A 25,749-nucleotide genomic window follows, 5' to 3' on the forward strand; every position below is an offset into this window, starting at 1 on the left:
GTGAGCACATGATCCTGAGGTATGAGCGCCGAGAAGAGGAATGAAGGGGTTTCTGGGGCATAACTGAGGGGAGCGGGTCCCCCAGCCATAAAGGGGTGTAAGAACAACAGAACAAGCCACCGAAGGGTCGGGAACCGCATGTCTCCAGACTTACTCTGTGAGTCCTGGGTCTTCTCCTGCATGCTTGTGCCAAGTCACTTCAGTCGTGTCTGACTTTCCAGGGCATCTTCCCGACCCAGGGCTCAAATCTGTGTCTCTTGTGTCTCCTGCATTGGCAGGCAGGTTCTTTACCACGAGTGCCACCAGGGAAGCCCCGAGTCTTCTCTTAAACCTCCGCACTTCTTCATGCTGGCCCCGAGAATGCAGCGATCGCAGCTGGCATCTGTGGAACGGCTTTTCCAAACGCGTTCACGTACATGGCCTCATTTCATGGTCGCAAACCCTGATGGAGGTGAGCAGGGCCCGTTTTCCAGGTTAAGAACCTAAGGTTCAGACAGGCTGACTTATGCAGTGTTGTGCAGGAGACGGCCAGGCTGGACACCCTCTCCGTCCCACCGGTTCGGTGTCTTCCTCTTCTTGTGAAAGGCTCAGTGTCCCTCACATCCACGAAGGCGGCCTATCTCCTTTCTCATCAGATGGTCTCTATGTCCGGTGAAAACGGTACGATGCCCCGTGGCCTGCCCCCGTCTGAAACTACTAAAAACAGCAGTTTCCTCTCCACGCACATCACTTTTAGTCCTTTGTATCTTGTCCAGATTTAAATGGGCAAGTGCCTTCACCACTCCCAACCCCTTCAACAGATGTCAGGTGGGACCATTTCAAATGCAATGGGAACGAGCCAAGGACCTGTGCACTGGTTTCCACTTCTGGTACCAAATGTCCCCAACCATCCCTTCAAGAGTCTCACTCAGCAGTGGGTACCAGACGTCCTTTAGAAGTGCCAGGGAATGTGATCTGCAAGTGCTAGAAAACGGACATGCTGCCAGCAGGACAACTGATATTTAGCTGAAGGTAAGAGGTGCCGAATTATAAATGAGGGTATCATCACCATCACGCAGGCTGCTATTACAATGCACCATCCCACAGTCCAACTCCTTTGGCTTCCCAGGTGGCTCAGTGGTAGAGAATCCATCTGCCAAGCAGGAGACGTAGGTTCGATCCCTGGGTGGGAAGATCCCCCGGAGGAGGAAATGGCCACCTGTTCCACTATTCTGGCCCAGGAAATCTCATGGAGAGAGGAGCCTGGTGGGCTATAGTACATGGGTCACAGAGTCAGACACGACTTAGCGACTGAACAACAGCAAATCCCAAGGTAATGGTTGAAGAATAGGCAGAAAATGAAACGACAAACTCTGGGGTAGTTACGTGAAAAGGAACGATGACCACGGTGGACCCCGGACTCAGCAGCTGTTGTGAAACCTGATGTCTTGCCTTGGAACTTATGTCAAGCCACACTTTGAGAGATGTACATGTTTTTATGATTGTTCTGATTTTAGCAAAATGTCAAAAATCTTTGATATGAATGTGGGAAACGTCTTATGAGTTGTTTTTTGATTCAGAAAGAAAGAGACTGCATCTGGGTAGCTTAAATAGAATAAACATGCCTATGTCTCCGCAGCCACAGCTTGTAAAAATTCCAGATGTGTGTGTGTATGTCTTTATGCACAGAAATATTTTTTTGAACTTTTTAAGACTACAGAATGTTTTATTACTTGCCCATAAAGATTGCCCAGACCCTTTCTCTACACTGTAATAATGCAATTTTCTTGCCTTGACCAGTGATACCGAAGTATTTTCTGCACTGATGTAAAATATTTTCATACAGTAAAGATATGGATGAGTAAACAACCAAAATTCCCAGGATACTTCTTCAACTGAGCAATTTTGAGGTTCATGAGTCCTCCCTAGGAAGAAAATCCTCATAATAAACTGCAACTTAAATTCCCAACGAATCAGTCTTTAGTTTTGCCCAGCCTGCACCGAGTTCACTGATCTATATATTTGACAAAAGCTCTTAAAAGTTAACCTGCCATTATAAAAGTGGTGAATCCCTTCTTTTAGAGAACTTTCTCCTCTTCTCTTTCTTCTGTGTTAATGTCCGCATCACTGTGTTTTTAACTCCGGAGGAAGATGTGTCCTTCTGCTGCCTCTCCAGTGTCTCCACGCATCCTTCTCCTGGAGGAAGATGTGTCCTTCTGCTGCCTCTCCAGTGTCTCCACGCATCCTTCTCCTGGAGGAAGATGTATCCTTCTGCTGCCTCTCCAGTGTCTCCACGCATCCTTCTCCTTTCTCTACCTCCAGCATCTTCTAACCTACTCTTCACAGGCCCACTGAGGCTGAGGCTTGCCTTCCTCCATATCATTTGTTTTTCTCAGTTCTGTGCCTCTTTCTCTCTTCGAGGGCAGCCAGCCAACATAGACTGGAGAAAAGTCACCCCGTTAAGCAGTATTTCTATTTTCATTCATGAGGATAAGTCCATGAGTCACATTTTTAAAGAGCCACCTGAAGGGCTTCCGTAGCGGCACAGTGGGTAGGAATCCACCTGCCAATGCAGGGGACGTGGGTTCCATCCCTGGTCCAGGAAGATTCCATGTGCCACGGAGCGACTAAGCCCGTGCACCACAACCACTCAAAGCTGCATGCTCTAGGGCCTGAGAGCTGCAGCTACCGAGCCAGAATGCTGCAGCTACCGAAGCCCGAGTGCCTGGGTGCTCCACAACAAGAGAAGCCACTGCAGCGAAGAGTCCGTGCGCTGCAAACAGAGAAGAGCCCCTGCTTGATGCAACGAGAGAAAAGCCTGTGCGGTAACAAATTATGAGTTATAATTAATTAATCAATTATAATTATATAAATTGATTATACAGTCATAATTAATTAATAATAAAAAGAATCAACTTAAAAATCCAACTTCCCGTCACCTTGTTCAGACTATTCATCTCCCTTTTCTCCTCCCCTAAATGCCCCTAATTTGTGTATCTGCCTTCCTCATCCTGAAGCATCCATCTTTATTCTAAAATACGCGGCCTTAAGTTCCTATGTTCCTACCTCCTAGATGTTTAGAAAACGTGCTCTCTCTTCTTCTCTTGTTTCTGCAAAGCCAGAATAACGTGGAATGTTCCCCCCAAGCTCCGTTCCCCTTCCACTCTCCAGGCACCATACTAACCCAGGATTCGTTCAAGGACTGGATTAAAACCAAGAGCTCCTGAAACAGGTTCTTGTTCAAAATGTCAGACCCAGTCCATGGGTGTTTGGTTTTGGTTTTTCTCTCCTCCACAGACAACTGAAATGTATGTCAGTGAATAAACTTAAGAGCAATGCGAATACAAGGGAAACGCCAGGGAGTTCTCCATGTAGGACAGACTCTGGCGTTTGGGGAATCCCCAACTCTCCTCAAAATGAACCTGCCAGTCAGTGAGCCGCTGAAAGGGAGACTCCGCTATGGGGAGACCTGGACTCAGCCATTGGCAAACCACACAGCATCCCGGAACGGCGGCCTCCAGCCCTTCATCCCAGATACAAACAGGCTACTAAGCATGACCTCCCAGGAGAAGAAACCCGGAGCACGAAGGAGACAGATGGAGACACAGAAATGAAGCAAGCAGTCCTGGAATAAACAGAAATGGTTCAGGACCAAAAAGAACTTAAAAAAAGAATTCTAATTGGTATTCTCAAAAAGATTGAGAAGAGACGGTAACCGAAAAATAGCACTGCATGAAAAGATAATAAACAAAGAACAGAAATAACATGTGCAAATAAAGTAATGTGATGATCAAATAGAAACTTCAGCAGAAAGGATAAAAGATAAAGTTTAAACAGATCATATGAGAAAAAGGATAATGGACAGAGAGCACTGGCTTCGTAGGTCCATTATCTGACTGCTGGGCATTTTCAGAAAGCAAATACAAATGCAAATCAGAAGTGAACAGTTGTGAGAGAACAGAGACACCTGTTGCATCTGTCCGTGTTCTCTGCCTGCAGAATCTCACCCATGTTCCTTGTAGCGCCGTCTTTGAAGGCCACTGGGAGCAATGGGGCTGCTGGCCTTCATAGGATTTTCACAATGTTTAAGGGAGATGCTCTTTTTTTCCCCCCAAATTTAAAAAGAAGTTATCTGAAGTTGTCTTGGGTAAGTTCATTTTACTTGTCTTCCTCTAAAATCTTCTAATGATCAAAAACACCCCCAGCCCAGCACAACCAGCATCCTCACACACTCATCATCACAGCAGCCCTGGACATGACTCCTGCTGCCATAACAACGACCCTACCTGTGACCTGTGCATGCCAGACCTCCTGACACGTGAGTCTGGGAAGGCAAAGCAAACACAAACTTTTCACTATCTCTTAAAAAAAAAAAGTACTTTCTTAGACAACTGAATAGTTTAAAGAAGATTTCAGAAGAGATGCCTAACTTTCCTTATAGTGGTCAGATGCACTCACTGGTGTTCTCATTTCAACACATTTTTCATTTAATTTATAATACATATCCCACAAACCAATCCTTGATGATTTGGCAAAACTCGCTGGGATTACGTTGTATTTTAGGAGAGTGACGTTATTGTATTTCTTTGCCCTCTTCTGCACGATTAGTCTAGATTAGGAGTTGTAATACATATACAGAGAATTCCACATATGCTCCTCTTTAAGCATAAAGTGGGGAAAAAATTGTTATTTAATTTCTGAAATAGTGTTGATCGTAATAGGACTCTTTTCCCAATTCCCCCCGCCCCCCGGTCTCTTTTGCTGAAAGCTGTCAAGACAGCTGACTAGCCCTGGTCTTTACCAATGTCAAGCCAAAAGCGTAAGAGAGTTCTATGTGGGCCAATAAACCATTGGCCTTAAGACAGCTGGTCTTCAATGACATTTGTTAACAGTATTAAAGAGCATTGGCTGAAATTCAGTGTGTATGAGGGAGCCTTCTGATATAACCGTCATTAGTCACTCACATGGAGAAGGCAATGGCAACCCACTCCAGTACTCTTGCCTGGAAAATCCCATGGATGGAGGAGCCTGGTAGGCTGTAGTCCATGGGGTCGCTAGGAGTCGGACACAACTGAGAGACTTCACTTTCACTTTTCACTTTCATGCACTGGAGAAGGAAATGGCAACCCACCCCAGTGTTCTTGCCTGGAGAATCCCAGGGACGGCGGAGCCTGGTGGGCTGCCATCTCTGGGGTCACACAGAGTTGGACACGACTGAAGCGACTTAGCAGCAGCAGCAGCAGTCACTCACAGTTTTAGGACCGGCAGCTTATAATGGTATCCTGTTGTTATCTAAATATTTACCATCCTATAGGACTTACACATGGCTTCAAAAAGAATTCTCATTAAGTTGCTTATTTAGAAATATGAAAAACTGACTTATTCTCATGAAGTAGAACACAAATCCTACTTAATGAAGCTGTGGTTAAAACCATAAAAAGATACTACTATACACTGCTTCAGTCAGTCAGTCAGTTCAGTCGCTCAGTCGTGTCCGACTCTTTGCGACCCCATGAATCGCAGCACGCCAGGCCTTCCTGTCCATCACCAACTCCCAGAGTTCACTCAGACTCATGTCCATCGAGTCAGTGATGCCATCCAGCCATCTCATCCTCTGCTGTCCCCTTCTCCTCCTGTCCCCAATCCCTCCCAGCATCAGAGTCTTTTCCAATGAGTCAACTCTTCCCATGGGCTGGCCAAAGTACTGGAGTTTCAGCTTCAACATCATTCTTTCCAACGAAATCCCAGGGCTGATCTCCTTCAGAATGGACTGGTTGGATCTCCTTGCAGTCCAAGGGACTCTCAAGAGTCTTCTCCAATACCACAGTTCAAAAGCATCAATTCTTTGGCACTCAGCCTTCTTCACAGTCCAACTCTCACATCCATACATGACCACTGGAAAAACCATAGCCTTGACTAGACGAACCTTTGTTGACAAAGTAATGTCTCTGCTTTTGAATATGCTATCTAGGTTGGTCATAACTTTCCTTCCAAGGAGTAAGCGTCTTTAATTTCATGGCTGCAGTCACCATCTGCAGTGATTTTGGAGCCCCCAAAAATAAAGTCTGACACTGTTTCCACTGTTTCCCCATCTATTTCCCATGAAGTGATCGGACCAGATGCCATGATCTTAGTTTTCTGAATGTTGAGCTTTAAGCCAATTTTTTCACTCTCCACTTTCACTTTCATCAGGAGGCTTTTGAGTTCCTCTTCGCTTTCTGCCATAAGGGTGGTGTCATCTGCATATCTGAGGTTATTGATATTTCTCCCAGCAATCTTGATTCCAGCTTGTGCTTCTTCCAATCCAGCATTTCTCATGATGTACTCTGCATATAAGTTAAATAAGCAGGGTGACAATATACAGCCTTGACGAACTCCTTTTCCTATTTGAAACCAGTCTGTTGTTCCATGTCCAGTTCTAATTGTTGCTTCCTGACCTGCATACAGAGTTCTCAAGAGGCAGGTCAGGTGGTCTGGTATTCTCATCTCTTCCAGAATTTTCCACAGTTTCTTGTGATCTACACAGTCAAAGGCTTTGGCATAGTCAATAAAGCAGAAATAGATGTTTTTCTGGAACTCTCTTGCTTTTTCCATGATCCAGTGGATGTTGGCAATTTGACCTCTGGTTCCTTTGCCTCTTCTAAAACCAGCTTGAACATCAGGAAGTTCACGGTTCACATATTGCTGAAGCCTGGCTTGGAGAATTTTGAGCATTACTTTACTAGCATGTGAGATGAGTGCAATTGTGCAGTAGTCTGAGCATTCTTTGGCATTGCCTTTCTTTGGGATTGGAATGAAAACTGACCTTTTCCAGTCCTGTGGCCACTGCTGAGTTTTCCAAATTTGCTGGCATATTGAGTGCAGCACTTTCACAGCATCATCTTTCAGGATTTGGAATAGCTCAACTGGAATTCCATCACCTCCACTAGCTTTGTTCATAGTGATGCTTTCTAAGGCCCACTTGACTTCACATTCCAGGATGTCTGGCTCTAGGTCAGTGATCACATCATCGTGATCATCTGGGTCATGAAGATCTTTTTTGTACAGTTCTTCTGTGTATTCTTGCCACCTCTTCTTAATATCTTCTGCTTCTGTTAGGTCCATACCACTTCTGTCCTTTATTGTGCCCACCTTTGCATGAAAGGTTCCCTTGGTATCTCTAATTTTCTTGAAGAGATTTCTAGTCTTTCCCATTCTGTTGTTTTCCTCTATTTCTTTGCATTGATCACTGAGGAAGGCTTTCTTATCTCTCCTTGCTATTCTTTGGAGCTCTGCATTCAGATGCTTATATCTTTCCTTTTCTCCTTTGCTTTTTGCTTCTCTTCTTTTCACAGCTATTTGTAAGGCCTCCTGAGAGAGCCATTTTGCTTTTTTGCATTTCTTTTCCATGGGGATGGTCTTGATCCCTGTCTCCTGTACAATGTCACGAACCTCAGTCCATAGTTCATCAGGCACTCTATCTATCAGATCTAGGCCCTTAAATCTATTTCTCACTTCCACTGTATAATCATAAGGGATTTGATTTAGGTCATACCTGAATGGTCTAGTGGTTTTCCCTACTTTCTTCAATTTAAGTCTGAATTTGGTAATAAGGAGTTCATGATCTGAGCCACAGTCAGCTCCCGGTCTTGTTTTTGTTGACTGTATAGAGCTATACACTGCTTATAGTGACTAAAAAAAGAATAAAACAAAACTAACTGGCCACTCCAAGTGCTGGCTGACAAGGACGCTGGAATTCTCATGTAATCTTTCGGGAATGCACATCAGGAAAGACATTCTGGAAAACAGTTTAGCAGTTTCTTAAAAAGTCAAACACACCATATGACCCAGCAATTCTATATTTACCCAAGTGAGATGAAAAAATTATGTCCAAACAAAAAGCCTGTAAACAGAATGTTTATAACAGATTTATTCACATTGGCTTCAAACAGGACACCGTCCGAATGTCCATTAACTGGTGACTAGACAAACCAAGTACGGCCCTTCATCACAATGGAATACCATTCAGCATAGAGAGAATGAACAGCAGACACAGCCAGCAATATGGATGCCTCACAAATCCATCATGCTGAGGAACAGGAGCCAGACTCAAGAGGCTGTACATCCTGTCCAAGTGCTCAGCTACTTCGGTTGTGTCCAGCTCTGTGCGGCCCTCTGGACTGTAGCCTGCTGGGCTCCTCTGTCCATGGGATTTCTGGGGCAAGCATACTGGAGTGGGTTTCCATTTCCTTCTCCAGGGGATCTTCCCGAGCCAGGGATCGAACCTGGGGATCGACGCAGGGATCGAGCGTCTCTTACATCAGCCTGTATTGGCAGGTGAGCTCCTTACCACTAGTGCCCCTGGGAAGTATATACACCATGACTCCACTTATATGACTTCCTTGAAAGGACAGAACCAGCAAGGCAGAAAACAAGTCAGTGGTTCCGAGGAGTGGGGTGGACTAAAAAGGGGCATGAGAGAATTTGGGGGTGCTGGTGGTGATAGAATTGTTTCATATACTGATTGTGGCAGTGACTCACAGAACCCTGAAAATAGTCTTTTTCACTGTGCGTAAATTTTACTTCGATAAACCCAAGAAAACACTTCAGTGTGGTAACCTGAAGATAAGTAAGAATTTCAAGTAGGGATATGCTTTCCTTGGATACCTAAAGATACAAACAAAAGCCCACAACCTCACTCTCCCCATGGCAGAGACCGGTTAACTTTGTCACCAGCTTCAGATCAGGTAAAGGCTATCGTGTTGCCATGGATACCAACTATTACTTCATTTTGTGTGAAACCTCTAATACGAAACTGTGACTCACATGCAGGGCAGGAGGAAGACTGAGAAACACCCAGAGAAATTCACCTGAGGCTTTTTTTCACTTTTACAAACCCTGCCCGTATTTCCTGCATGAACTCATGAGAAACTATGTGAAGTCAGTGAACACATCCTTCAGGGATGGAAAGAAGAAAGGTAAGCAACTTTCCAGCTAAACTTGAAGGCAGTTCTAAAAAACTGTACGCTAGTCCTAAGGCTAGTAAGGCTGTTTATATTGTTTTGTTTATTGCAGAATAATTTTCCCTAGATGGATTGCTAAGACAGTGACACGTGAGAGACCAACGCCCTCCTCTATCTGCTGACTTTCCTGGGAGGTGATTATTTTCCGATTTATAAAGTGGACAGCAGGCAGACTGAGGGTGGGTTTTAAACTTAGGAGAATTCTTCACAGTGGGGCTCAAATCGACAGGTTGTGGGAATTCATTCAAAGTGAGTAAGGTAGGAAGATGACTCTTAAGAAGCACATACATTTAAAGACTCTATTAAAGATGTGTTCCACAATAATCACCATGGGTCCACCTAAGGGCCAGTGAGAATGAAAACTGTACCTGCTGCCACTGACCTAGTGCGTCTCACATGCTAAGGAGGTGCTACATGGACCCCTGGGGCATCAGTTCTCCCCACACCCTGCCCTGCTCTTTCCAAGATCCCAGAGTCCCCCAGAGGCACTGGGCTAGTTCTTGCCCCTGTAGCTCTGTCCCTTCATTCTTCCATTCAACAAATTTTGACATCTCCTCTGTGTGTGCTGCTGATGGAATTGTGCCCCCCTCCAAATTTAGAGTCACGTACAGATGTGAGAGCTGGACAATAAAGAAGGAAAAGTGCTGAAAACTGATGGTTTCAAATTGTGGTGCTAAAGAAGAGTCTTGAGAATCCCTCGGAAAGCAAGGAGATCAAACCAGTCAACCTTAAAGGAAATCAACCCTGAATACTCTTTGGAAGGACTGACGCCAAAGCTGAAGCTCCAATACTTTGGCCACCTGATGTGAAGACCTGACTCATTGGAAAAGACCCTGACGCTGGCAAAGATTGAAGGCAGAAGAAGAAGTGGGTGGCAGAGGATGAGGTGGTTGGATGGCATCACCAATTTAATGGACATGAACTTGAGTAAACTCTGGGAGATGGTGAGGGACAGGAAAGCCTGGGGTGCTGCAGTCCAGGAGGCTGCAAAGAGTCGGATGTGACTTGGCGACTGAACAACCACCACCACCAAATCTATATGGTGATGTCCCAAACATCTGTACTTCAGAATGCAAACTTATGGAAACAGAATCCGTGCAGGTGTTATGAGTTAAGATGAAGTCATATTTTAATAGTGTGGGCCCCTTAACCCTGTACAGATTGTGACCCCGGCACACACACAAGGAGAAGGTCATGTGAAGATGAAGGCAGAGAGCGGGGTGATGCGTCTACAAGCCGAGGAAGCACAAAGCTTGCCAGCAAACCCACAGAAGCCAGGGGAGAGAAGAGAGCAGACACTCCCTTGGGTCCCACAGGGAACCAACTTTGCCAGCAACCTGGTCGTGCACTTCTAGGCCTACAACTATGACCATAACTTTCTGTGATTTAGACCAAATCAGAAGAAACCAAGACAGACCTCCAAACAAAACTCCCCTGCCCCCCAAACAACACAAACATAGGAAAGGACGCTTTCTATGGACAAGGAGATTCTGCGAACGTGTAAGAGGCTGCAAGAGGAGAACTGTCCCTTTAAGGGGCTGGAGCTCAGTGAGGATGCCCAGCACAGTGGACCAGTGTGGACCAGAGCATGCTTCTTCCTGATGGGCCAGCCCACCCTGCCTCCTGACTTCTCTCACGTTTGAAACTTCAGCCGCCTTCAAGGTTTTGATCCACTTTTCAAGCAACCAGGGTCACCTTTCTTGGGAGGAAAAGAGGGCCCGTTGCAGGAGATACGAGATAGTAGCTTGCCGGCTAGATCTGGCGTCATGGTCCTCGGAGAAACGGCCAGACGCTCCTCTTGGCAAAGGCATCACACACCCCCCGATGGGGACAGATGGACAACCCCAGGAGCCCCGCGTGGCAGCTGTTACACCGATTTTCAAGTGCGGGGGCCTGAGCCCCGCCTGTAATAACATTTTCCTGGCTGGCTCTGACCTCTGAATCTCGCTGATTTGTCTAACACACACTGTGAACATCAGCGAGTCAGGACTCAAAGCCAAGACGGCAGAACTGCTTTTAAATGGCAGGAGATGCTTAAGACAGGATTTCTGTGACTTGGTCATTAACTTGTTTACATCCCGATCTGCGCTTCTCTCTCACATCCCTTCCTCTCAATTATTTTTTCCCTCCCTTGATACTGCAACCTGTTTTTGGCGAAGGTTTCAGCAGCAGTTACCTCTCATCTTTAAGACACTTCTGTAGGCAATTCAAGCTCCTGCTCTTAGACAGCAGTCAATACAGATGGGGGAATTTGAAAAAATATCCTACTCACTCCATCATTTTCTATCAGCCTGCTTGTATTTCCCCCATTTAACGAAAAACAATCTTTATTCCTCCCCCCTAGAAAGGAGAGGTTAAATTGATATATTCAGGAGTAACACAAGTACACTTGTATGATGATAATTTCAGCTATATTTATTCTAAGATAACTCAAAGGCCCAAACCCCTTAAGTGCGTCACACATCAATCAATGTTTCCAGATATAAATCTAGATATGACTCTTTGACCCTCTGCAGCCAGTGCCCGGGTTATCCCAGCCCTTGAGCCCTCGTTCCCCATAGTTCATGTTCCTTCTCCTTCCTACAGAGCCCATCACTTCTGTTTCTTTCTTACACTAGCTGGAAAGATCCAGATTTAATCTGAATGTGCCAAACTGAAGCCCGTGGCTCTTTAACAAAAAGCAGAGATGTTGGCCTCTTTCTGAAGCTGCCCATCGCCCTGAATTCCAGTCTTTCATCCAACCCGACAGCAAACATTTCTGAAATACAGAGTGTTTCCAAAGAACCGGTCTACATCTTAAGTATCACCCGGGAGAAGAGGAAATAAAAACAGTTTACACGTTCATCGATCTTGAAAACAAACTCGCCACGCTTTTATAAAAATCAGTCTGCTTGCTTCTAAGTGGAGACGTTCTAAGATTACACAACGCTGGTGTCGTGATGGGCACGGATTTTCTAACCATTTGCCAGGGGGCTACATTTCCCGTGTGGAGCTTTCAATGCCTTAGATTCTCTTTGTTTGCCACCTGGAGGGTGTAGTTATTGATACTGCAACCTATTTCTTTGTGTGGCTTCTCCCCAGACCCTCTCCTCCCACAAAACATCATCGGGACTTTCCTGATCCCACCACTCAGCTTTTCTGCTGTCCTTTTTTCTCCTCCAGCTTCCCGCCACCCCCGTCCCCTGAGCACACGTGCCCCTTGCTCTCTGAGCAGAGGCGCAGGTACCTGCTGCATGCCTTGCATCGTCTGCTGCAGGAACTGCACCTGCTGGTCCTTGGTCAGGTTTTCCTCCGTCCGAAACAGCTGCTCCTTCTCCTGCTTCAGCAGCTCTACCTCGTTCCTGTAGGCGTCCAGCTGCCATCGGAGGCTGTCATTCTCCTCTTTAAGTGCGTAGGCCTGGGCGGCCAGGGCTGCGGGGCAGACAGAACGAGTTCAAGTGAGTAACCGTCTCGCTGAGATGGAGGGCCTTCGGTGCTAAAGGGAGCCTTGCACCCCAATTTTTTATTTTCTAATTTTTGTTGTTGTTGTTGATGTGGACCATTTTAAAAGTCTTTATGGAATTGGTTACAGTATTGCTTCTGTCTTATGTTTTGGTTTTTTGGTGCAAGGCATGTGGGATCTAAGCTCCCCCACCAGGGATCGAACTCACACCTCCGGCACTGGATGGCCAGGGGAGTCCCCCCTCACTCTGATTCGTCACCTTTGTGCCAAACTTAAATGCCCTACCGTGGGGCGCTGCTTCATTTTATGGCTGGTGCTGCCTTATTTTGCAGCTCACTTCTTTGGGAATGTGTTAGCTATTCTGTCTGTCCCATCTTATGGGTGCCTGTGGGTACAGGATGAATTCCTTCTGAATTCTTGTCTCCTGACCCCTGCCCTGACCCTAGGCTCCCTCTTAAAAACTGATCTGGGTTGGTGGTGATGAAAGCGCTCAGAATTCCAGGCAGACACTCTGTCTGCCTTGTGACTGCCCTCTCCCTTTTGGCAGGATGGCTCAGCTCCCTGGAGGGCCATGTTCACGTCATTCGTGGTCCCCAGGTGGAGGCATGCAGCCACAGCCACCCAGGGGAAGGTGGCGGGGATGGATCCACACACCGTTCCTTCCCGCTGAACTGCCAGGACAGACTGCACAAGCCTGTTAGCTCCTTCTAACTCCTCTCAGGACGGAGACTTGGTTTCATATGTTTCACCAACAGTCTCCTACTGTACTCCTTCCTGAAACCTGAAACTCTCCAAGTAGGGGGCTCAGAGCTCACTCACCTCCCTACCCGATGGAGAAACCAGGACGGGTAATTCAGGGCCTTACACATCTCACGACTCCAAAAGTAACTGAAGTGGAATACAGAAGAGTGAATGGGACCAAGGAAAACTGAGGATGGGGACTCCCTTCCTTCGTCTCTAGCTGACTACTTGGTGGTCTCCGCAGCAATCACAATAGCTTTCTGAGCTCTCACAATGTAACAGACGCTGGACCACACACTCACTCACTCCATCTCCCCCATCAGCTTCTGATGTGGGTGCTGTTCTTATTACTCCGCTTTACAGATGAGAAAAAATGAGGTACATGGATGTTACAGAACTTGTCTGATTTCACAGAGAAAGTACCATCAACAGCCTTCAAACCCAGGTCAGGCTCCAGAGTCTCTGCTCCCAGTCACTGGGCTATTCTGCCAGCCCAATGGGTTTAGTTCTGAACAGATTATTTTAAAAGAACCCCCAATTCTCTCTTTTTTTTACCAGTCTCCCATACTTTCTCTGCCTCCTTCAGAAAATCCATTCACTACTTTTGTAAGCAAGATAAAAGGGGAGATATTTCAAAAGTCTGTTATCAGAAGCTTCTTTAAAGACGTGACTTCTGGTTTGTAAGGACATGGTGTGGAACCTCGCTCCAGCAGGTTCTTGGTCGAGGATCATTTCCACCCCCTCCCCAACAATCCCCCAGTTCCAAAGCCAGATCAAGGTCAGCCTCTCAGGTCACAGTTCCACCATGAAGAGGTGACAGATGTGAACAGAGTTGTTCTGAAAACCCACTGAGCTCTCTCCTCAAATAACCACCATCAAATCACATCAATAGTGGTTTAATAGTTGAGTGTTTTATGGCATTCTACTTTGTAAAATTGATGATGTATATAGTACACACTGAAAGACTAATCAAATAGAACATGCAATTAACCAGAAAATTCCCTACCTCAAACCATCAGGGATCAACTAGTCAGTCAACGAGCATTCACTGCATATGCACTCTGTGCCGGAGCCTGTCTGGGCCTCTTGGATCACAAAATAAGGAGACAGAGTATGTCTCTCCTCTCAAAGAGCTTGACATACAACAGATACGTACAAGTGTGAAAGGAATGTACTCAAAGGAAGAGAGAAGAGGCTAATGCCTGACATGTATGCTATGTGCTAAGTTGCTCAGTTGTGTCTGACTCTTTGCAAACCCACGGACTGTAGCCCACCAGGCTCCTCTGTCCATGGGATTCTCTAGGCAAGAATACTGGAGTGGGTTGCCATGCCCTCCTCCAGGGGATCTTCCCCACCTAGGGACTGAACCCACGTCTCTTACATCTCCTGTATTGGCAGGTGGGTTCTATACCACCAGTGCCATCTGGGAAGCCCACTGTAGGCACTCAAAAAATACTGGTTGGATAAATACATGAGCGACCAACTTAGTGTCAGGGTGTATGACAGGGGAATCCATTCTACAGGAATTCAGAGGAGAGAAAGGAAAAAGCAGATGGGAATAATAAAGGAGGGCTTTGAAGGCTGAAAGCCCATGAACTGGTGAAGGGCGTCTCAGTCAGGAACAAGAGTTGAAGCAAAACCCAGAGATGGGAAGGCAGACTACTCCGGGCAGGAAGCAGAGAAGCTTGACCAAAAGTGCAAGAGTCCGTCTGGAAGCAGTGAGAGAAAGGTGAGCCGTGCTGCATGATGAGAGGGGATGGAGGCCAGCTGGACCGCTGGGCCAACGGGGCGGCCAGTTGAGCACTGCTGAAGGTGCCTGGCAGTGGAAGATGTGACGAAATTGGTGATTTAGGAAGATTGGTTTGGCAATGGTGCATGGAATGAACTGGAGGCTGAAGAGGATGAGTAAAGGAAATTTTATTTGCTGTATATGTATGTGCAAACCCCAGAAACTGCCAGTTTTACAGTTTTCAGGGACTGACTCATAAATCAGAAATGACCCAGGGTCTACGTTGGAGTATGGGCTGAGTGTGTGCATGTGTGCTAAGTCGCTTCAGCCGTGTCTGACTCTGCAACTCTCTGGACCGTGGCCCCCCAGGCTCCTCTGTCCATGGGACTCTCCAGGCAAGAATACTGGAGCGGGTTGCCATGCCCTCCTCCAGGGGATCTTCCCGATCCAGGGATGGAACCTGTGACTCCTGCATTGCAGGCAGATTCTTTACTGCTGAGCCACCACCAGGGGAGCCCAGAGTACGAGCTGGTGGTTTTTTAAACATGGTGCGGCCCAACACTATACCGCCTCAGGTCCTGTCCACACCCTGACACACACCCTGACAACTCAGTTTACCAACCCTAGGGAAATGGTTACTAGGCATCATTTAAGAGAGGGATGTTGTAATAGGGCAAAATTAGAGAAAACGCAAATGACAGAAAAAGTGTTGGCGCTACAGAAGCACGTTACTACATTTAGTAGCATTCAAAGACACTTAAGTCATTTCCTTAGGAAGCTCCATTTGCCCCTTCTCAGTTCAGAGTGGCATTTTTATTATCATAACTGATAGCAGGTGTTCGTGAAGAAATCGATTAGTATGCAGAGATGGAAATTACATTTTCCAAATGAATTGCCGAGTCTGCAAGATATGCTGAAATCTGGGTAGCAAAATGCAAGCAGCTATAAAGCATGTGCCAGCAACGTTATTTAAATAAATTGTCTGAACATAAATACATAGAGGGAAGTGCACCATCCATTATTTTAGGACTTCTCTTAGAATGGCACAGCTGACAGCTCTTACTCTTGGCTTGAGCTGAGTGACCACTGCTCCTGCCAAGTAGGATACAACGTTGTTAGCATTTCTGGAATAGGCATGTGATATCATCATATTAAAAAAGATGAAAAAAAAATCCAGCAGGTGTAACTATCCACTCTCATCCCCCGCTCCCCTCCCCCCAAATCAATACCATAGCCAACCCCATCAACATTTATATAATTGGGGCATATAACTGATTTACATTCCTTATTAAGTGATTTCAAGCCTGATATCTGCAAAAAAAATCTTGGTTTCTCATGTGGCTGCAAAGTGGTTATTTTATAAAGGGTGAGAAATTGTCTATTGACTCCACTTAACTTATGGCCACCTGTTTGTAAACATATTTCAGCATCATGCTGCATGGATCCGCCCCTCAGATGAGGCTTCCTGGAAGAAGTTAGATTATGTTTCTTGGACCAGGGCTCCAAAGGAAACAAAAAATCCTAATCATTTCTAAGTTAATATCATTTCTCGGTATATTTAAAATGCAGAAACTTGAAAGGTCTACCTTTTCCTCTCTTTTTTTTTCTAGGATACTGCATTAAACAGTTTTGAAAATGTATAATGAAGCTTCCAGGATAAAATTTACCCTTGAATTACATTCGATTACAATACAAATGGCAACAAACCTACCATTCAAATAAGCAGGATTAAAAATAAAATGACACTAGGCATCTTTTTGTAGGAATTCCTGTGGCGTATGCACTGTGTTGCAACAAATAGAATATTGAACATTTGGATTACTGACTTTCAATAAAATTTAAAGAAAAAGAATACAGTGAGACACTTTAAATGTAAACTATTCTGAACATAACTGAATTTTGCTTTGGTGAGTTTAAGTGAAAGTTGCTCAGTCGTGTCCGATTCTTTGCGACCCCATGGACTACACAGTCCATGGAATTCTCCAGACCAGAATACTGGAGTGGGTAGCCGTTCTCTTCTCAAGGGTATCTTCCCAACCCAGGGATCGAACCCAGGTCTCCTGTGTTGCAGGCAGATTATTTACCATCTGAGCCACAAGGGAAGCCCAAGAACATTGGAGTGGGTATCCTATCCCTTCTCTAGCGGATCTTCCTGACCCAGGAATTGAACCCAGGTCTCCTGCGTTACAGGTGAATTTTTTACCAGCTGAGACACCAGGGAAAAGCACTGCTGTATCCAAGGGTGTCTCAGATCATCATTCATTCATTCACCAATCAGCTGTGTGAAGCCACATGCAGGGAGCTGTGACCTCCACAAGGGTAAAGCCAATGCAGGCATCAGCTTATCCTTGCTCAGGACCTTAGGAAAATTCTGTTACAGGGATTTTCTGGTTGGATCAAAACAGAAATAAAGACACTGGAAAAACCCTGTTAAACAAAATTAAATTCCATTTCAAAAATTAGCACTAGACTACTAAAATTAACCAAAGCGTATCAAAGTTGATCCAAAGATTGAATTGCATCACTGTAAACGAGGCTTAAAGGCATTACAGCACCTCCCTGCACCCTTGACTAGATCCTATACAAACCAGTATTCTTCATATTAATTATGGTCAGAGTGACCTCCTCTTCCGACTCCTCTATTACTTACTGTGTTTCCATGGGAACAGATAATGGCATGCTTAACTTCTTTAAGTAAATAATCTGGTGAAAGCCTTGAAATCTCTCTCTTAGCAGCCTGAGCCAGCCTCAGAAAAATAATTAGCACTCTATGGAAATATGTAAGTTATTTTGGGTTATGTCCCAGTAAGCTGACAGTATGTTAATATCTTTTTCCTGCTCAGGCAAGATGTAACTAAATAATCAAACACTATAACATATTGTTTCTAACAATATCTGGATTTCTTGAGAACTTGGTGTCACTGGGGGACTCTGTGTTTAATGTCCCTCCCTCCCCTCTGCCAGCTGTCCTCCTGGAATGGCAGGAGGACGCTGCTGAGCTGTGCATCGCCTCCTCGTGTGCAAAGAGCATCGCTTCCAAGGATTTCATCAGCTGCGACTGATACAAGCACTTGTGCTAACAGGTCCAGAGCCCAGGATGACGGGATGGGTCTGAGACCTGGAAGATATGGCTGCCGTATTTGTTTGCCTTCCAGCTCCCACAGACCTGGGCACCTAGGGACCAGGCTCCATCTGCCTCTCTGCGTCTGCTCTTCTTCTTGAAGGGCGCCTGGGGTGTCCAGTTGCTCTGCTGTGGCACAGATACCACGCTATGTCATGCTTTTCTCTGCTTGGTGAAGCTCATTCTTGAGGGGTGACCGGGCCAGGCACTGCCATCTGACTGGTTTTCACGGATGCAGCATGAGGGGTGTGAGATGTGCCTTCTGCTCAATCCCTCATTCTCTTCTTGCTGCTGAAACAGGCCTGGGTCTCTGAATCACTGCATAGAGGAAAGGTGCCCAGGGACCAAGAATACCTGCTTTGGATTCTACTAGGCTCCAAAATCACTGCGGATGGTGATTGCATCCATGAAATTAAGACACTTACTCCTTGGAAGAAAAGTTATGACCAACCTAGATAGCATATTCAAAAGCAGAGACATTACTTTGTCAACAAAGGTCTGTCTAGTCAAGGCTATGGTTTTTCCAGTGGTCGTGTACGGATGTTGAGAGTTGGACGGTGAAGAAAGCTGAGCACCGGAGAATTGATGCTTTTGAACTGTGATGTTGGAGAAGACTCTTGAGAGTCCCTTGGACTGCAAGAAGATCCAACCAGTCCATCCTAAAGAAGATCAGTCCTGGGTGTTCATTGGAAGGACTGATGCTGAAGCTGAAACTCCAATACTTTGGCCACCTCATGTGAAGAGTTGACTCATTGGAGAAGACCCTAATGCTGGGAATGACTGGGGGCAGAAGGGGACGACAGAGGATGAGATGGCTGGATGGCATCACTGACTCGATGGACATGAGTTTGAGTGAACTCCGGGAGTTGGTGATGGACAGGGAGGCCTGGTGTGCTGTGATTCATGGGGTGGCAAAGACTCAGACATAACTGAGAGACTGAACTGAACTGTGCCCAAGAAACAAGCTTTTTTTTTCTTTGAAGTTTTGGGACTTAACTGTAGAGCAGCTGACACTATTCTACCCCAGTTTCCCAAACACTGGCTTGGATCAGAAACTCCCAGTAGGTGTGTTTAACACGTTATTTCTTGGTCCTCCCCCCAGAGTTTCCAATGGGATTATGTCAAGGATGTGGCTTGAGAATCTGCATTCCTCCAAGTTCCCCGTGATGCTGATGTTGCTGGGGCTGAGACCACATTGGAGAGCAGCAGCTCAGACCACGGCTCCATCTACTCCTTGGCTTCTGAACTGCGGCTACAGTTAGCTTGTTTGGACAAATACTTCTGAGGGCACCACAGGCTCAGCCTGGCCTTCTGGTTTCATTCCTTGACCTTCTGAATGAGCCCCAGCCCCATGCTCTGCACCAGGGTAGGCAGTCCTGTCCCAGCCCTGTCCCCATGCCCCAGCTACCTCCTTATAAAAACGGGGAGATCTGAGCAGAAGATACAGTCACCACCACTTTCCTGTCCCTGGTTTTTTCACCAACAGTACCAGCAGGCATAGCAGTAGTAATGAAAACAGTAATAGCAGTAGTAATAGCTAAGGATGTTACATGCCTAAGCCGATGATTTACACAATCTCCTTCTGCCCTCGTGGAAACATGACATAGTAAATATGACTATTATTTCTTTTTTCCAGGAGATAGGACTAAATTTGAGAGACGTGGAGGTTACACAGCTGGCTGGAGGTGCAGGGTTTATCCTCGGCAGGGGGAACTCCAGCATCTGCACCTCCCAAAGTAACGCCACTGGGGTGGCCTCGCACAGCGAGTGCTGCAGCTTGAGAGCAAAAGGAAACCAGGGGCCCTGCTGCAGGGCCTGCTCTGTTCCTAACAGAGGCGAACACTGCTTTGCTGGCTCCGCTTGGTGACTGTTCCGCAGGAATGGGGCTCTGTTATGGAGGCAGAGGGGATGAGACTGTTTTAAAACAAACACCCACGGATCTTCTGCAGGAGTTGTTTGGGAATAAGCCATGTGGAAGTTAAACTAAGGATTCTAGAGTCTTGAGGCTTGATTTGATCCACTCGGCAGGGATCCTGTCTTCTGTGCTGTGTCCCTCTTCTATGAAACAGCAGCACTGAGGCTGCCAACCACTGAGCATCTGGGTTTTGGCCAGTTAGTGAGGCTCCCTGACTTGACCACAAGTGTATGGCTTTATTTCTGAGCCTCTGGGGTGTTCCATTGTGCTATATGTCTATTTTTGTGCCAGGCCATACTATTTGGATGATTGTAGCTTTGTAGTATAGCCTTAAGTGATGAGGTCTGATTCCTTAAGCTCCACTCTTCTCTCACAGAAAACTCTAATTTGAAAAGATACACGCACCCAATGTTCATAGCAGCACTACTTACAACAGCTAAGACATGGAAGCAACTTAAGCATCCATCACAAATGAATGGATAAGGAAGATGTGGTATATACACACAATGCAATACTACTCCACCATAAAAAAGAAGGAAATATGGCCATTTGCAACAACACGCATGGACCTAGAGTTATCACAGTAAATTAAGTAAGCCAGAGACAACATCATAAGGTATCACTTATATACGGAATCTTAAAAAAAGTAAGCTTATTTACAAAATAGACTCACAGACATAGAAAAGCTATGGTTACCAAAGGGGAGATGGTGAGAGATAAATTATGAGTTTAGGATTAAAACATGTACACCAATATACAGAAAATAGATAACTAACAAGGACCTACTGTATAGCTCAAAGAACAATATTCACTATCTTGTAATAACCTATAATGGAAAATAATCTAAAAAAGAATACACACAGACACACACACGCTTGTGTGTGTGCTAAGTCGCTTCAGTCGTGTCTGACTCTTTGCTACCCTATGGACCACAGCCTGCCAGGCTCCTCTGTCCATGGGATTCTCCAGGCAAGAATACTGGAATGGGTTGCCATGCCCTTCTCCAATATATATATGTATGTATATATAACTGAATCACTTTTTGCACACCTGAAACTAGAACATGGTAAACCAACTGTATTTCAATACAATTTTTTTTTTTTTAAATAAAAGGCTCTATGAAGACAGCCAGGTCCAAGGGCTCAGGCTGCTCTTGCGGTCCTGAAGGATGTTCCAGTGCACCCCGTACCCATCTGAACGCCCCTATGCTGTGCCTTTCTAAGTGTCTTCAGCTGAAGGAAAGGTGGTAGAAACCCCTCTTCCCACAGATTCCCCTGGTCTGAATGGGCTCAGAAAGGTCCAGGACAAGGACCAGATGGCCCTCAGATGACAGGACAAAGCCCTGGCTCCTCGGGCTGGTGTCACGGCACGCCTCCCAGCATCCTGGCACAGGGCTGGGGAGCATCAGACGCCTGCCTTGCAGCTAGTCTCCTGCTAGACAGCCTCTCCTGCTCCCAACAAACTAAAATCGATCTGTTTTCCAGCAACACCTGTATCGCCACCGAAGCAGCAATCTTCTTTCAACTGCTGGCGGAAATTCCTTCTGTTACAGTTTTTCAGGATTATTATCATTACAACTTAGCATTGACATAACATTTTCTGTTTGCAGCGTCTGTGCATTAGCGGTGATTAGGGAGAGCTCACCAGAAGCACAATGCAGTGTCTATTTCCATCTTTGTGTGAGGTCAGTGGAATAAGGGTAATTTGAAGAGTGCAGGTAAGCTGGATCCTGTTATTATAATGGCTTGTGCGAGTCTGCAGGCACACCTGGCAGCAGGTGACTCGGGAAAAGAAAAAAAACAATCTTCCAAGACCCTGTTCACGGAGCTCCGCCTAAGGACATGATCTGCTGGTGGCCGTGACTACGCTGTGCCCCTGGGTCACTGACGCTGCTGAGAACTGACCTCACACCTTACTGCTTTTCCATCAACGTTACTGTATCTGATACCCCCCCACCCCCAACTCTCCCATTCACTGTCCTGGAGGGAAGTAAGTGAAAGAAAGAGGCACGCCTGTTTCTTCTACGAGCAGGGAGCAGGGTGAGTCTGCCATTTAAAAGGGTCCTTGGGGAGGCATAGAGTCCAGCAAAGCTCAGCTCCTCACCTGCGCTAGGCGAGCACACCTGCCTGACCTCGGGGGCTCGGTGCCCAGCGATGGGGACATGAGACAGGCATGGATGGGCCTGGGTAGTCCATCCATGGCCATGGATGGTCCCTCACCCGCTCTCCCCTCCCCGTGCTGTGGTGGTCGGACGGAGGGAGAGGCTGGGAAAGGAGGGCTGCTGGGGGGCGGGTTGGACCTTGAAGGCAGGCTCACGCTGCCAAAGGCTGCAGGACTCGGGAGCGGGCCGCTGTCGTGAGGATCACGTTCACCGGGGACTCAAGGAGCCGGTGCCGGCGACAGGGCGAGATGGACACGGGGAGGGGAGGAGGCTGGGCTGCCGAGGGCCCCGTCTGCAGTCACCACAGCGGACACATCAAGAGTGGCATTTCCACCAACTCTCCCTTTTAAAATCAGACTTCAGTTTGCTTTTCCACCTTCGGTCTCTATTTCGATTTCCAAGACACACAGCTACCTTTTTACCACCCCCCATCTCTGAAAGCTTTAAGGTTTCTTTTTTAAGGCCGTCAGACTTAAGACCGATATCCGTCCCAGAAGGACGCAGGTTTTCGGGAACAAGGGCCCCACCCTGGCCATGTCCTCACCTCCTAGGCACCCTCTCCGGGGACGGTGCTCCGCCCTCGCTCGCAGCTGGTCTCTCCAGAGAGAACAGCTTCAAACAGCAAGCCTTTCCCTGAAGGCATTCACTGCTCTCCCTTCCTCGCCTCGCTCTCCTCCCAACCCTCAGATTTCTTTCCCTTTTAACCAACAGTCACTTCCAATTTTCTTCAAGAAACCTTTCCCTCAAGGAGTGATGTTTTTCTACTTGTTCTAACCCCCTGCACATACACACGCGCGCACACACATACACACACTCTTTCTATATGGATGGTTTCTACCACACAAGACACACCCCACTCTGAAATGTGGAGGTCAGCCCACGTGAAGCGTGTGCTCAGTCCTAGACACCATCCTTCACAAGAAACAGTGGCCTTTTCCACAAAAAGGTTATTAAAACACCAAATACCTGGGGTAACACAGATGAGCTAAAAAGAAAGCCTCTGGCTCCCCTCGGGTTTTGTGCGGAGCATAAACCCAGTCTGAGGAACAGGAACCAAGGCTGCTGGGAAGCGGTGGGCAGCGAATCCCCTCCACACGAGCCTCGTCACCAATGCTGAAACCGGCTGAAGCCCACATGTTGTGTCTGGCACCGGGGCAAGAGACTACCGCCTTCTCTAGACACATAACCAAGGTGGAATGACACTGGCACCCCTGTGCCACTAAGTCGTGTCTGACTCTGTGCGATCACATGGACTGTAGCCCGCCAGCCTCCTCCATCCACGGATTCTCCAGGCAAGAATACTGGAGAGGGTTGCAGTTTCCTTCTCCAGGGGATCTTCCCGACCCAGGGATTGAACCCGTGTCTTCCGTGCTGCAGGCAGATTCTCTACCGCTGAGCCACCAGGGGAGCACAGAATGACCTGTCGCCCAGCCAGCAGTCCAAGTTTGCTCCACACACAGCCGCCACCTGTCCTACCTCGGTGTCTCGTGAAAGGGAGTTCCTGGACCCACCCCAGCCCCGCCGGAATCTGAGCTTCTGACACGGGGTCTGAGGTTGTGCATTTCAGCAAGCTTCGAGGGTGACTCTAATGCCAAAGTTTTGGGACCACTTCACTAGCCTTTAGGGACCAGATCCCTGGTTTCTCCATAACGTGCTTTCAGGCTTGTGCTTCTTTCATTATTTTTTGACACCTGCTTTCTCTCAGCCTTTTCCTAACGGCTTCTGTTACTGAAAGGAATTTTCCCCTCTCAGGCTTGTACCATCCAGCATGGCTTTCCAGGATTTTCTGCCTTCTGTTCTGCCTTCTCACACTTCACTCATCTATCTCCCTGCTCCTCTGAACGCTGCTTACTGCCCTTCCCGTGATGATATTGTGACTGAATGCTTTCATAAATCCTCCAGGCAGTGTCTCCAAAACACATTTCTCTGATCTACTAGATGTGGTTGTCTATTACTTTTTCTTGCGGGCATATTTCTGGAGAGATCGCGGCTGCAGTGGGTTTGCAGCCTGCACCCAGGAGAGGCTGGGCTGCACCCTCGTGCTCGCCGGTGGGGCAGGGGCGGCACTAATCGCCCTTGACCGAGGGCCCTTGGACCAGCCTCTCACGGGAGGAGTGGAGACCCTTCCTGCGTGCGAGCTCTCCCCAGACCGGTCGGTAGGTCCTGCGAGGCCCTTCTCTTTGGCCAACGCCCAGACACCCCTGCTTTCTTCTCTCACCGCTGATGGATGAGAAAACAGTCCCTGGCTATTCTCCCAGCATCAGAGAAGAGCAAGAACTCTGTCTTTGGCTCTCATCCCATCTTTCTGCATCAGGCTACTTTCATTTTTCCTCCCAGCTAGTCTTTTTTCCCAATTAACTGAGGGCTATTAGGGTGCATCGCACACAGCTATGGGGGGAATTCTCCACCTGGATCATGCATGCCATACTTAAATAAACTACCTCCCTTTCTTCTCTCTTTGGCCCTTTATTGTTGCCTATCTCAGTTGCTTCCTCTTGACTAAACATTTTTATCTTCTACTTCATTTTCATTCTCTTCTTCTTTTTAGTTGGGGTATAGTTGCTTTACAAAGTTGTGCTAGTTTCTGCTGTACAACCAAGTGACTCAGTTATACATTTACATATATCCCCCTCCCTCTTGGACCTCCCTACCTCCTACTCTTCATGCTACCCCTCTATGTCCCCACAGAGCCCTGAGTATAGCTCCCTGTTTGTTACCTTACAATCTCTCTTTTTACCTTCTTTTCCACCTATAATTGACAGCCACCAATTCTCCTGTCAAGGGCCAGTGGTTTCCAATCCTTTGTACATCAGACCTGCCTGAGGAGTACTGTAATAACAGATGTACCTGGGCATTAACCTCTGGGCACTGGTGTTGTGCAAAGCTTCCCAGGTCTTCCCGCTCACAGCCAGGGCTGGGAACCGCTCATTTCACTTTCTGTGATTGTTCAGCGGTATCTGTTCTCCACCTTGTCACGGTACCACTTGCAAAATGCCTTGGAAACCCTTAGTTGGTTATTTCTTACAAAGTTGAGGAAACCCTCTTAGGATGAACCTTATATTACTACTGAGAATGCTGAGGCTTGGAGAAGGGATATCACTGGCTGAGCCACACTGGAAACAACTCAAAACTTCCTCTGGGAGCCTCTTACCTTGTCTGGTTCAAAGTTATTTCTGAACTCTGTGGTGAATCTAACATCTCTCTTCCAGCAACACCAATTCTCACTCATGTGGGCCACTTTCTCAGAGCTCTTCTAATGGTTTGACCACCCAGGTGAGGTGGTCTTCAAAAGAGCATCAGCGTGAGGTTGGCATCCCTCAATCAGGCCCAGAAAATGGGAAGGAAATGTGAGATGCAGCCTCTCAAACACTTATCTTCAGGGACCTCCCTGGTGGTCCAGTGGTTAGGACTCTGTGCTTCCACTGCAGCAGGCTCGATCCCTCGTCGGGGAACGAAGATCCCACATTCCACGAGGTGTGGCCAAACAAACAAAAAACTTATTTCCAAAACTCATCCTCCAGCCAGACGGCTTCAGCTGGACACCTCTTTCCATTACTTCTTTTCATCCCTAGAGCTTGAGTGTGACGAAATTCTGCTTTAACAACCTCGGCATTCATCTTCTTGGAGTCCTTGGGCAGGGAAAAGTGCGTGTGTTTCAT

At 46.9% G+C, this 25,749-nt stretch overlaps 1 protein-coding gene across 14 annotated transcripts in view; it reads right to left on the bottom strand.

Annotated features, from left to right (window-relative positions):
• ENOX1 (ecto-NOX disulfide-thiol exchanger 1) overlaps positions 1-25,749 on the bottom strand; it is a 680,109-nt gene that overhangs the window by 100,755 nt on the left and 553,605 nt on the right. For all 14 annotated transcript variants that reach the window (XM_061434507.1, XM_061434500.1, XM_061434506.1 and 11 more), the window contains one exon: positions 12,208-12,392. In XM_061434507.1, coding sequence (XP_061290491.1) covers positions 12,208-12,392 — 185 coding nt within the window. The remainder of the gene's footprint in view (positions 1-12,207; positions 12,393-25,749) is intronic.

Source organism: Bos javanicus, chromosome 12, assembly GCF_032452875.1.
Source record: "Bos javanicus breed banteng chromosome 12, ARS-OSU_banteng_1.0, whole genome shotgun sequence".
Lineage (NCBI taxonomy): Eukaryota > Metazoa > Chordata > Mammalia > Artiodactyla > Bovidae > Bos > Bos javanicus.